The sequence below is a fragment of the Urocitellus parryii genome, chromosome 14 (genome assembly GCF_045843805.1).
Source record: "Urocitellus parryii isolate mUroPar1 chromosome 14, mUroPar1.hap1, whole genome shotgun sequence".
Classification (NCBI taxonomy): domain Eukaryota; kingdom Metazoa; phylum Chordata; class Mammalia; order Rodentia; family Sciuridae; genus Urocitellus; species Urocitellus parryii.
This window is the reverse complement of record NC_135544.1, coordinates 8,309,842-8,322,439: the sequence shown is the minus strand read 5'-3', so window position 1 is coordinate 8,322,439 and position 12,598 is coordinate 8,309,842. Positions and strand designations below refer to the sequence as shown.

Sequence of the window (12,598 nt, the reverse complement as noted above, 5' to 3'; positions counted from 1 at the left end):
AAGGAGCACCTCCTCAAAGTCTGCAGCTTGAATGCTTCATCTGCCTACGATGGGTAGATAGTCATGGGGAGAAGCCTCATGATGGCTAGATACAGTTACAAGGAGATCTAGCAATCCTCAGGTTCATGTCCCCTGCCTTTGAATAAGACTGAGCTGGTTACTGGCCTCCCTCCCTCTCCTGTCATCCAGAAGAATGGAGAAGTCAGGCATGATTCCTGCTCCCCGACACCAAGATAGAAGAGGCTCCTCAAGACGAAGTCAGCAGTCAGGTAAAAAACCCACCATGACATGAAGCCAAGCACTGAAAGCCCTTTAGGTCCCATTCCGATTCCTCAGTCCTGAGACTGTGGACTCTAAAAAGAACCTTGGGACATCAATTATGCATCATAAAGATTTCTGCTTTGAATTTTTGCCCTTGAAACCCAACTTACTCAGTTCAGTGAGGGTGGGGATTCGTCGGTATTTTGATTTCCCACAAGAGTCTCTGAAGTCAAGCAAACACACTTCTGTAGACAGAGACAATAACAACAACAACAACAACAACAACAACAAAAAAGAGAGCACAAATGTAAATAAAATAGCTTGCAAACCTTGACAAGGATGTATAAGAACACAATGTGAATTGATGCTTTATCTTAACGAATTTGCTCTCAAGCTCAAATCCCAAATCTTTTTTTCTAAACTTAGAACAAAAGAGTATATGACAGTTGTACCTTTTCTGTAGAGAATTGGTTCTGGGAAACACCATAAACCCCCAAACCCTTGATTACTCAAATCCCTTCTTTTATTTTCTTTTCAAAACACCTCTTATAAAGTTATACAGTGTTTGCATATAACCTATCTACATTCTCCCATATCTTTTATCTACAGATTACCTATAATACCTAACACTGTGCAAATGCTACGCACCTAAATATTATATTGCATTGTTTAGAGACTAGTGTAGAAACAGGTCTGTAAAGAGTTTTTTTCCAAATACTTTCCATCTGTGTTTGGGTGTAATCCCAGGTGTGGTGGATCCATCAGATGAAGATAGCCAATTATACTTAGGTCTCCTCGGCATCTCCTTTTGAGAGGGGTAGTATGTACGTGTGTGTACATTTATGTGCATATTTTCTAAACAACACTTTGAACACTTTGACTGGATTGCAAAAACTGTCAAAGCTCTCTTTGGAGTTGCTTATTGACATCATAATTAAGATATGATTCTCCTCCATGATGTGATGGTGCTGGGTAATAACTCAGTCAGTTCCTCAGACCACATTAATTTACTTATAGAACTTTTAGGACACCATTCACAACGTGGCAGTGCTGCTCCATCCGTGTTTTTGGACACATGGCAAATGAATTCTGTCTCCTGGTATCCTTTTCTTGGAGATCTTCTCTGGATAGAGGCACTTGTGTATGTCTTCCTTCTGCTCAGCAGAGCTGACTGGGTGAGGTACCACCTGGGGATCTTGACTGTTGTGTTCAGTCTATAAACAATTTTCCTTTTGCCTTAGGAGATAAGACAATTCAATCTGGTGTGAGCCTCCACTCTAGAAGAGGGATGACATACAGCACCTGCCTGGAACATGGTTTCCTCAAGTAGAGAACTTTGAAGAGTCTTTAAAAAGCATGATATGAGAATACTGGTCTCCAAGTTAAAGGAAAAAGTATAAAGGAGACAGAGCTATGGGAAATGAGGGTACATTTTTTTAAAGTTAATTAGTGGGTAGAGTGCTTGCCTTGCATGCACAAGGCCCTGGGTTCAATCCCTGGCTAAATAAATAAATAAATAAATAAATAAAATGTTAACTACCTCACCATAAGTGAGGCCTCAAAACTGTTGATCCCTGTTCTTGAACTTTTCTGAGGATGCTATGTAACAGACAAAAAAATATTGTAAAAATTCAAAGTCTGTTTTTGATTAAGATTCTCCATTGCTTTGGGAATGAAAAAGTAAGAGGATCTTTTATTGAACTGAGCTAGGTGATCCATAAGGGAGAGGGGAGGTAGGGAAGGTGGGATAGGGAGTGAATGGAGATGAGCATGTCAGCGAGGCCTTCTGAGAACAGACACAGGACAAGAGAATCCAGCCACTGAAATCGAGACAGGGGAAAAGATGAAATCCAAAGGTAGATCTCTTTTCCCCCCAGATGGAAATCTATGCACTACAGTATTTAACACATCCTCCCTCTCCCCAAGAAGTATTCAGTAAAAGAGACACTTCTTGTCACTGCACAGTGGAGTTGAATATCACTCTGACATTCACTAGTATTCTGAGTCATTGATACAGTCATGGATATAGAAGCTCCCATAATTAACCCCATGCACTTGGCTTACAGTTGGAACCAGCAGCAACCTCAGGAATTTCCTAAAGCCCTTTAGTTGTCGGTGAAGAAATGGAAGCTTGGAGGGCTAACTGGATCCACAGTTTTTTAAGAGGTAAATTTATATTGGTGGCTAGAGATAAATCTTACAGTTGATGGACTGAAAAAAAAATCTCTGAGATTTTTATAATGCAGGAATACTTGAGGGAATTGAAATTCTACCTTATTCTCGGGATGTACAAGATGCTCTATCTGCTTTATCCCTCCTTTCCTTCCTCCCTCCCCTTCCTGCCTCCCTTCTTCCATCCTTTTTTCCTTCCTTCCCTCCTTCTTCCCTTCCTTCTTGCCTTTCTTCCTTCCCCTTCCTCCCCTCATTTCCTCCCTCCTTCCCTTCTACAAACATTTAAATCATATCTACTTCCCTGACCCAGCTACACGTCACAGGTTGCAAATATAATTTTTTTTTCAGATAGTCATGCCTCTAAAACCCCCAAAAGACTTCAGAGACGAATAAATGAGGTTGGGGAGGTGACTCCAGTTGGGGCTCAAAGGGAGGCATCTTTGACAGCGGAACATAATCCTGAGGAATGAGAAACAGCCCTTTTCAGGCAGAGGGAATGGAATAAGAGACCTAAGGTAGGGAAGGTCCGGCATGAACAGGATGAATTAGGAGGAAACTCAAACTCCCCGTCAGCCCACAAGACCCTATATGATTTTTGTATAATTACTACTGGTCAACATTACAGTTTAAATCAGGCAACTGAGATTATCTGATAAATATCTGTAAAGGATCCCTCTGGTGGCTGTGAACAGTAGACACTGCCAGGTGAAAAGAGAATTACACGACCGTCACATCAACTCTGTGAACCGAGTGTGACTAGATCCTCCAGGAGAATAAGGAGAAACTCAGGGTTGGCATACCTTGTCCCCTGTCACTGGCTTGTAACTGATGGGTGGGGTTTCTTGATCAGCACCCATTTCAAAGCTCATGTCCTTCTCAGAGTACCCACTTTGTCCCTCTATTCGATATGCAATGTGTAGCTGGCCTTAGTAAAATATTGGGATCAGTTTCCCTCAAAGGGGAAACATCTCAGCGGGGAAACCCTCCTTTGAATCCTACTTTCTCACTCCAGTTCCCTGCTGAGAGAGGACTCGGGAATTCTACTTGGAGTAGAAAGCTGCTCTGTGTGTGCAGAAACATCCACTTTAACTAAGGTGACTGCATAAAACATCTGTTTCCAAAGTTGATTGAAGGACAGCAACGGAATTCCCACCTCAATTCTGTCTCCCTTATAGAGTGATGGTTAATTTGAATAAGCGTCAGATCATAGCCTGAGTATATTTTACTAATGTCAATATTTTTGCTGCCTAATAGTACATTGTATTATACCTGAAATCTTCCAGGTTGGCAGGGTGCTATTACAAAAGATTGCTTAATTGTAGATTACTACTGTACATTTAAATTTCAGTAGCGTATTAAGTTGTCAGACTTAATTACCGTTATATGTTTAGATTATGCCACAGATTATTTAGTTCAGTACCTAGGTTTGCCAACCTGTTCTTGTGACATGACAGGGCAATAATTAGAGCATTACTGAAAAACCTTTGGGTTTGCCATGAAGATGTCCAGGAGGCCTGGTGTTCTTAGGAACCTTTGCAGAGCCCTGTCTCTGTTCTTCCCTCACACCTAACATGCTGTATGAATCTCTGTCCTAACTTCAAATGTGTTTGTCACGGTGTGAAGATGTGGACAAGCCCAATGACCTCACAAATATGCTGGGACAAGGTTTCTCAATCTTAGTACTGATGACATTTCTTGATCACATGGAGCTGTCCTTCTGAGTTGGAAAAGGTTCAGTAGCATTTCTGTCCTCTGCCAACTAAATCCTGGAAGTATCCCTTTTGTTGTGACAATCAAAGCTGTCACCGTACACTGTCAGAGGGAAAAACTGCCCTTGGCTGAGAACCACTGGCTGAAGGAAAGGGAAAGAAAACACCCCTCGAGGTACTCAGTGAGGAGGGATTGCACAATCCTTCATGTTTTCAATGCTAAGGGGAGAGGTTACACCTCTTCAATCAATATGGTGCAAGAGGATTATTACTATGGAAAGGGAAGACTGATTAAGAGGGACAAAGAGGCTTCTCTGAGGATTAGAAATTTCTACATTCAAACTCCAGACTGACTCTTATGATGCTACAGAAATTGGAGAAATTCCTGAGCAATTATTCATGTGTCTCCTCAAAATGTGCTCCTACTAAAACTTCATTGATGGCTTACTATCAGATAAGCAGACTTGATGAGCTTTGTCAGGTAGGTTGCTAGAGTCTATGTGGACCCAAATTTCCCATCACTCTGATGGGTAAAATCCCATTCATATAAGGAATGGTGCAAGGCTTACAAGTACTTTTCTTTTTATCTTTGGGGAAATTGCCTGCTCAGTCCTTTTGATCTTTCAAATAGTTTGACATTCCTTCCTTGTTTCTTCCTCTTTCTATTCCTATTCCACTCTTTCCTCTATCTCCTTCTACCAAACCAGTCAATTGGTACCTTAAGGGCTACTTTCTAGACTGTAACAAAGTACCTGACCCATCACACAAAATCAACATATTTTTGTTGAATGAGTAAATAAATAAATATATGAAAATCACTAAATATAGGGAAACCAGAATTAGGATCACATATTAATGTTTTCCTAGCACATAGAGGAAGTGAGGTTAAAAAATAATAATAGGAAGGACTATTCATCCAGCCCATTAACAAGATAGCTTATGATGGTGTCAGTTTATATCAGGTTTACATAGTGTGCACATTTTCATTTCTATATGCATGATACTGTCTTCAAAGTGAACACATCTTCTCTGTCCACTTGCAAGCATGCATGCATCTAACCACAACATGCACACACACAAACACACACACACACACACACACATCATGTGTGAATGTGAGGAGTGACTCTATTTGCTAAACTAAGGAATCCTGTGGCACAACACAATAGCCCGTTTATAGATCTTCTGATTCTTTCAAAAGAAGAAAGGCTCACATCTCCTCACTTGAGCTGTGTATGACACTTTGATATTCATGAAGTACTCTTTTATTAGATCTATTCTCAAAAAAAAACCCTTAAAACTCTGAATGTGAAATCTTGAGTTGGATTTGATTGCTTAGTGGGGATGTGTAGCCAGCTCTGTTCAGCTACCAAAGTTTAGATTGCCCCTTTATTCCTTTGCCCCCCAAACCTTTTATATTCCTGACTAACAGTGATACCTGGGAGGTGGTCGTTGGGGTTCCTTTGGTTTCCCAGTTGTGAACATTTTTATCCACAGCCATAATCATGGAGAGCCTTACACTGTCATTGATGTTTCTGACTCTCTAAGTACCAGACAAGGTGGATAAGCTGTGGTCAGCAGCGATGTAGCCTGAGGACCCAGTGTCTCATCTTGAAGTGATTTCCATTAGGTTTTATTTTTATTTCTTGAATCGTAAGTCTCTTTTAGATATAGAATATTCTGCAGTAATAGTACTTTCACATTCAGTTGAGTGGTGGTCAATTTTTGGAGAGATACTAAGGTGTAGGACTTTTCCCAGTTAGTGGGAAGAAGGAAAATCACAGCTTTGTAGTGGGGATTAATCTCAGTAACATTTTGGTCCAGCCCACTAGCTTATTTACTGCAATTCAATATGTATTTTTTAAGCATCTAATAAATGATAGTAATTGTACGGGTGCTAGGAGGAATCCACAGAGGAAAATACATGATCTCCACCCTGAAGAGATCCCCTCTGTTCTCTTACTATTTCTTCCCAATCTGATTCTGAAATGGGACAGTGTATGAAGGACATTTAAGATAATTTCCTGAAATTAATACATTGAAAGCATCTTGAATAGTAAAAGATAATTACAATTCCTTTTCTCAACCATGAAACTAAGAGTTGTACCTTGAATATCTATAGATTCAGTGAAAAATAATAATAATACCATTATTTATTATAACATGCCAATTTCTAGGTTCACTGAGATTAGATTAATAACAACAAAAATAATAGCACTTAGAATTCTGTGATTTCTTTTCTTAAAATGGGAAAACAGTGTTACATGAATTTTTTTAGAAGATGGATATTGGTCTTCATTTGACTTAGAATTTCAGAGAAAATAATTGTAGGCTACTCCTATTACAGTATTGTCAGAGTTGGAAGGAATCTTTGAGGATATCTAAACCAACCTCTCTTATATTTCCTAATGAAAGTATTTCAGAGAGGAGTTACTTTTCTGTCCTTATTTCATCTTTCCTAGCCTCTTCCTATCAGGAGTACTATTCTGACCTTTTGTTGAATGTTTCTCAGTAGAGGGGACGATCCGCAGTGATCCGATATTGAGAGTGGCCATGATGGTCTCTGTGTCTACCAGAGTCTGGCTGCTCGATGGCTTAGATGAGGGTGCTAAGATAGCACACATGGAACATTTCTCTATGTTGAGTGCCTGTAGGTCTGCAGGATAGAGTGCAGATCCCTGATGAGAGAAAACCAGATTGAGAAGGAACTTTTCAGATGCAAGGATTTGATATCATGGCTCATGGTGGTAGGTCTTTGTGGGTGATGTGATTTGCACACTCAAATATCTCCAGCATCTACTGGCTTGATCTAAATACTTATTTACTTGATATATGACATATTTATGCTAATCATTATTACCTTGTTGTGAAGAGATTTAAAAGACCCTTCCCAGAGAGCAAGTTTGGATGAGATAAAAGCAGGCAGTGTGGAGAAAGTAAGAATTCATTTACATGACTTAAGTGGGAGAAGAGAAGTAGTGTATGGTGACAATGGTGAGAAAACATTCAGAGAAAGGAGAGGTTATGGATCTGAATGAAAATTTTGCATCATTGCAATCTTGCTAGTAACCCAGCCTATATGCATACTCTGGGTTAACTAGCAACATGGCAGTTACATCTTTCCTTTAGTGGACAAATAGGGAATGATCTAGTTCTATCTATCTTCAGGAAACATGGAATCTAATATTGGTAATACCATATACTAGCTGGATATGAGACTTCTAGTCATTTTCTTTTCTTCATCATATGAACTGAAGCAAGGGAGGTGGAACAGAGAACTTGTGATGTTTTTTTTTTTGTTAAAAATGTTAATTTTTTTTTAGTTGTTGTTGGACACAACACCTTCATTTCATTTATTTTTATGTAGTGCTGAGGATGGAACCCAGGGCCTCACAAGTGCTAGATGAATGCTTTACCACTGAGCCACAACCCCTGCCCCTGTGATGTCTTTTTTAATAGAGCAAACGTAATTTGATTTTTGAGAGAAACCTTTTTGAAGTTTGAAAAATATTGCTTGCATATTGCCAATATTATTTTAGAAAAATTCCAACTGCTTTGGCATACATAGTAGACTTTTAATCTAGGGAAATGGTAGCATACATTGGGATAAAACCCATGAGAGTAATGAAATAGATTGGAACTGCAATACCACATAAGCATCCTGTCTAAATGGATCCTGTCTTAGACTGTTTTCTGATGCTATAATACAATATCACAGACTGGGTAACTTATAAAGATAATTCTCATAATTCTAGAATATGGGAAATCCAAGATGGAAGACCTATATCCAGTGAAGCCCTTCTTGCTGCATCATATCATGGTGGAGGGCACCAAATGGCAAGAGTTCACATACCCACAAGAGAGGATGGAGCCAAATTTCATCTTTAATTAGAAACATATGCTCACAATAACTAATCCCACACCCATGACAACAGACTGAATCCATTCATGGGACAGAACCTTGCTAACATAATCATCAATTTAAGGTCCCACCTATCAACACTGTTACAATGGCAATTAGATATGTTTAACATGAGTTTTGGAAGAATAGTCAAATTACAGAAAATCTATATCTCAAAAATGTAAACCCAATTCCAACATTTCCTACACTTATAAGGGACCATGTAGCACAGTGTGTTCCATATAAGATGTCTCCAAAAAAGATGAGAAAGAGTGCAAAGACTATTGGCTTAGGTTTGGCCATTAAGAATCAATCTCAGAAATGCAGAGAAACTCTTCTTTGTATAAATACCATAAAATATGGTAGAGTTTGAGCAAAAACCCGGGAACCATGATGTCTACATATAAATTTTATTTTTTTAAATTGCTGTGTTATCTTCAGCAAGTTAGTTATTCTTTCCATACTTGAAGTTCAACATCATTAATATCTATCCCCTAGGGTCATTTTGAGGATTAAATGAATTAATACAGTTAAAAATAATTAGAACAGTTCTGGCCCTTGGTATGCAGAATACAATTGCAAACTGTTGTGTTATTAATTCTAGTATTATTATCATTATAAATATTCATTATTCCTTATATGATACTTACAGGCAGAATATATATATGAGGGAAATTCCGGAGAAATCGCCATTCTTTTTGCATGTAATCCAGAGACCCAAGGAACACAATGTCTTTCAGCTCCTGCCGGGTATAGTTGCTAGCTCTTAGGGGCATCACAAAGTTCCGAAGCCCCATCAGGGCTGTGTGGGCATCTCCAAATATGCACGCTATGATGTGGTTCCGAAAATCATGTTTTGACTTTTCAGATCGTTTCTAAGGATAAGCACACCAAAGTTGAGTCATTTCATAAACAAGATAAGAGTCCCGCAAGGAGGACACCTACTCTCATCCTGTCTAGGTACATCCACAGTGGTACCTTCATAAAGTTAATAGAGTTTTGAAAATTGCTTATAAAAATGCAACTTAGGCTTAAGTGGTGCAATTATAATTTATGTCTTTTATGTGAAATTACTTCTTATTTCACCTTTTTCTTCTTTTAGTTTCCTATCAACCTAGAGTGAATCAAGTAAAACTCAGATCAACATTAGTTTTCAAAATGTTAAAACTACTGGGTCAAATAGGGAAAATATTTCTTAATTTTTATTATTTGTGTTTAGCCTCATATGTGCTATAGTCTGATTGTGAAAAGCTGAGATTCCAAATTCCATTGTCAAACTTAAGTCTGCTGGAGAGCCCTGAAAATTATATTAAGTTTGTAATATGTTGAGTCATTCAGTGGTTTTTCATACAGTTGTTTGAACCACGTGGAATTGCATTTTTGCAGGTCAAGAATGGTTGAGTATTGGCCATTTCATATGGCTCAACCTAATACATGGAACTGATTCAATAAACTTTCCTGAGTCAAGGAAATTCATCATGCCAATCACCCAAAAGAAAGTTTACAAAAAAGCCATTTGATCCTAAACACGTCAATTATTAACATCACTTCTGTTTCTAAGACGAATATAATATAATTTGTAGGACATATATTGAGATTAGGGCTCCTCCTTCATAGAGACTCATTAAAAGCAAGTGTAAGTGAAAAATTGATATTCCTGTAGGAACCTTATTTTAGGCATCTGTCTAGTCTTTCAGAGAATGGGTGATGCCTCGTCTATAGTGTTGAGATGGAATGCAAAGTGCACTGGACATGAAGATGAAGACTCCACTAGGTATTCTGGCTCTATCCCTAGCCATGTGAATAAACAAGTCACTGTAACTTCTCTGACCCTCAATTTCTTTATGTTTCAAATGGTAAAACATAAAAATAAACATTAATTTTGTTGCGGGAATTAAACAACATATTGAAAGCATCATGCTTGAGGGATTAACTGTTGTTTTGTAACTATGGATCCAATCTGAATGTTACTTGGACATTGGGAAGCTGATAGAGAACAAGTTAAATGCATTTGAATTTCACATGTGAGCATGTTCTACATTCCTAGGCACATAAAGATGTACAATATTTCAAATGGATATGTCGTTCTTTATTATGCCTGTTGTTTTTCAGGTCAAAGGACAAACTTCTACAAAACAGGGCTGGACAAAGTCTAACAGGATAAATAAGGAGCATCTGACATCTCCCCAATTAAAGTTGATCAGATTAGCAAATACTGGGGAATACTCTCTTTCTAAGGGGATCTTCTTGTGAGGGGAAATAAAACTATTTGTCTGGAGAGCTCTGCTAGAGAGTGATATGAATCTTAACCAAATCTATTAAATAATTGTCTGCAGTTAATCTGATTAGTTTTAACTTGAATAATGAAGCCTCTAATGGTATTTAATGTAACATGCCTGAAGTCCAACAATTACTCTTCTGAGGAGAACTAAACAATTAGAAACAAGATCCATGGCGGAATGCATTTATGGGCACAGCTAGAGAGGCGATTTCTTTAACAAACTGGAGCACAAAACTGTCTCCCAATTAAGAAAGATGGTGGCTTTTGGTGGGGAAGAAGAGGATGTAGCTTAAACTGAATATTTCCGCTTGATCCTTCTGCAAATAGAACCAAGTTTGAAGCCTTCTTGAAATTTGTAGTCTGGAAACTTTTCCCTTACAGATACAAGTTTTAAAACCCTTAGCATTTCTAAAACTAAAAGGCCCTTCTACACTTAAAGGACTCAGTGGCTGCTCTGAGTGACCCATGTTCCATATCAAGTTATCATCAGGGAAATATCTATCCTGAAATTTGTGAAATTATGAAATTTGTGCTTCATAAATATGTTCTAATTAAATGTTATTTGAAAATTATGAAATTTGTGCTTCATAAATATGTTCTAATTAAATGTTATTTCTCTTTCTTGGTCTCTTGGCTGCCTTCATCAGAATTCGATTTCTACACCTTTCTCTCTAAAGATTTGCCTCCCACTGCAAACATGTTTGGCTTCCTGCTCAACGGATGTTTATTTTGCATAGTTTAGAATAAGACCTAATTGCTAAAATGGGTGTATTTCAGCAACCCTAATAGTCTTCCAGTTGATATGACAGCTATGACAATTTGATACTTCTGATTAAATGATTGATCATACTTTTACAGAAATTGGAACATATTCTGTCAGGACATTGGCACTGAGCCACAAAGATGTTTGTGTTTATGTGAATGTGAGTAAGGAAAAAGAAACTAAACTACTTTTGGAAAGCAACAAAAAAAAATTATGATTATAAATTAGTCATAGAGAAGAAAATCATATAGGGTTCATACAGATGCAAACAATCATTTTTATTAGTTAAACGTATCAGTTACTTTTGTAGAGAAAAAAACCCTGAAATTATGCTTGAGTTTTTAACTCTGGAAAATGGGAATAGATGGGGATCCAGAAAACAGATGTAAGAGCCTGGGTTAGGATGCAAAGCTTCTTACAACTTGGTTGTTAGCATTTCCGTAAACTGATTAGTTTTTCTCCTTTCGAGGAGCAGGAGGGACAGAACCATATCTAATAGAATTTGCCCAGGTTGTATATAAGAAATACATATTTTGGCTAGTGTGTGTAATAGAAGCAGGGCCAGCTTGAAGAAAAAAAAGGTATTCTAAAAGTAAAATTTCAAATACAGTAATTTGGGGGAGATGTTTGTTTATTTTAAACAAAGGATTGACTGCATAGTCCTTGTAAACGGTAGGTTTTTCCTGGTGGATTTAAATGAATTAGATTTACTGGAAAAACCTCAAAGTTTCAGAAGAGCATTATTCTAAATAATTGAGTCAGCTAAAGTGTTAAAACAGGAGGTGCAGTTGAAGAAATCAAAGTGTTTCAAATCCCACCATATTATCCCCGCAGTCTTTGTCAAATGTCTCAGGGACTATATTGCATATCATTTCATTTTGCAAATTCACCATTTACAAAGGAAAATGACAGGTGCTTATAATCAGAAGAACGACATCCTGACATCCTTTACCCTGACGGATGGTGTATTTTATTTCATAGGCGGTGCAAGATCACCTACCAAAGTTACCATTTCCAAAGGGACTGCTTTGCACCAGTGAAACATGCCGGAGCCATCAAGTTTGTCAGATTCTTGCTCTGTATTGCCTGGAAGAGTCCTAAATATGGAGAATGAAAAGTTAGTTTGAGACCATTTGGGGCTCCAGTGTAAAGAGCCAAGTTGTGAAACTCATCAGAGCCTGGAGCCCAAAGTAGAGTCTGCCCAGACTACCTCATGGCTGAAGAAACACTAATTCCTAAAGGGGGGGAAATCCGGCTCTCTCTTTAGATTAGACATGCCTTAAAGGTATTATTTCTATTCTTAATTTTGTTACTATTATGATGCCACTATTGCTTGGCAGAAATCATGAGTGGTGTTGTTGGCACCTTGATCTAGAATTTAAAAGGCTGTAAGAGATTGAATTATGGGTAGCCCTTTTCCTTATTCTGTTTTTCTCCTGTCTTCTTTCTGTTATTTTTTCCTCATGGATCCCTATTGAAACTTCCCAATTTTCTAAATGCACTTTGCATTC

At 38.0% G+C, this 12,598-nt stretch overlaps 1 protein-coding gene across 1 annotated transcript in view; it reads right to left on the bottom strand.

Annotated features, from left to right (window-relative positions):
- Positions 1–12,598, bottom strand: part of Kcnu1 (potassium calcium-activated channel subfamily U member 1) — a 163,824-nt gene that overhangs the window by 16,274 nt on the left and 134,952 nt on the right. The window contains exons 20-23 of the mRNA XM_077792717.1: positions 12,088–12,184; positions 8,694–8,918; positions 6,634–6,820; positions 432–506 (exon numbers count right to left, since the gene is read on the bottom strand). Coding sequence (XP_077648843.1) covers positions 432–506; positions 6,634–6,820; positions 8,694–8,918; positions 12,088–12,184 — 584 coding nt within the window. The remainder of the gene's footprint in view (positions 1–431; positions 507–6,633; positions 6,821–8,693; positions 8,919–12,087; positions 12,185–12,598) is intronic.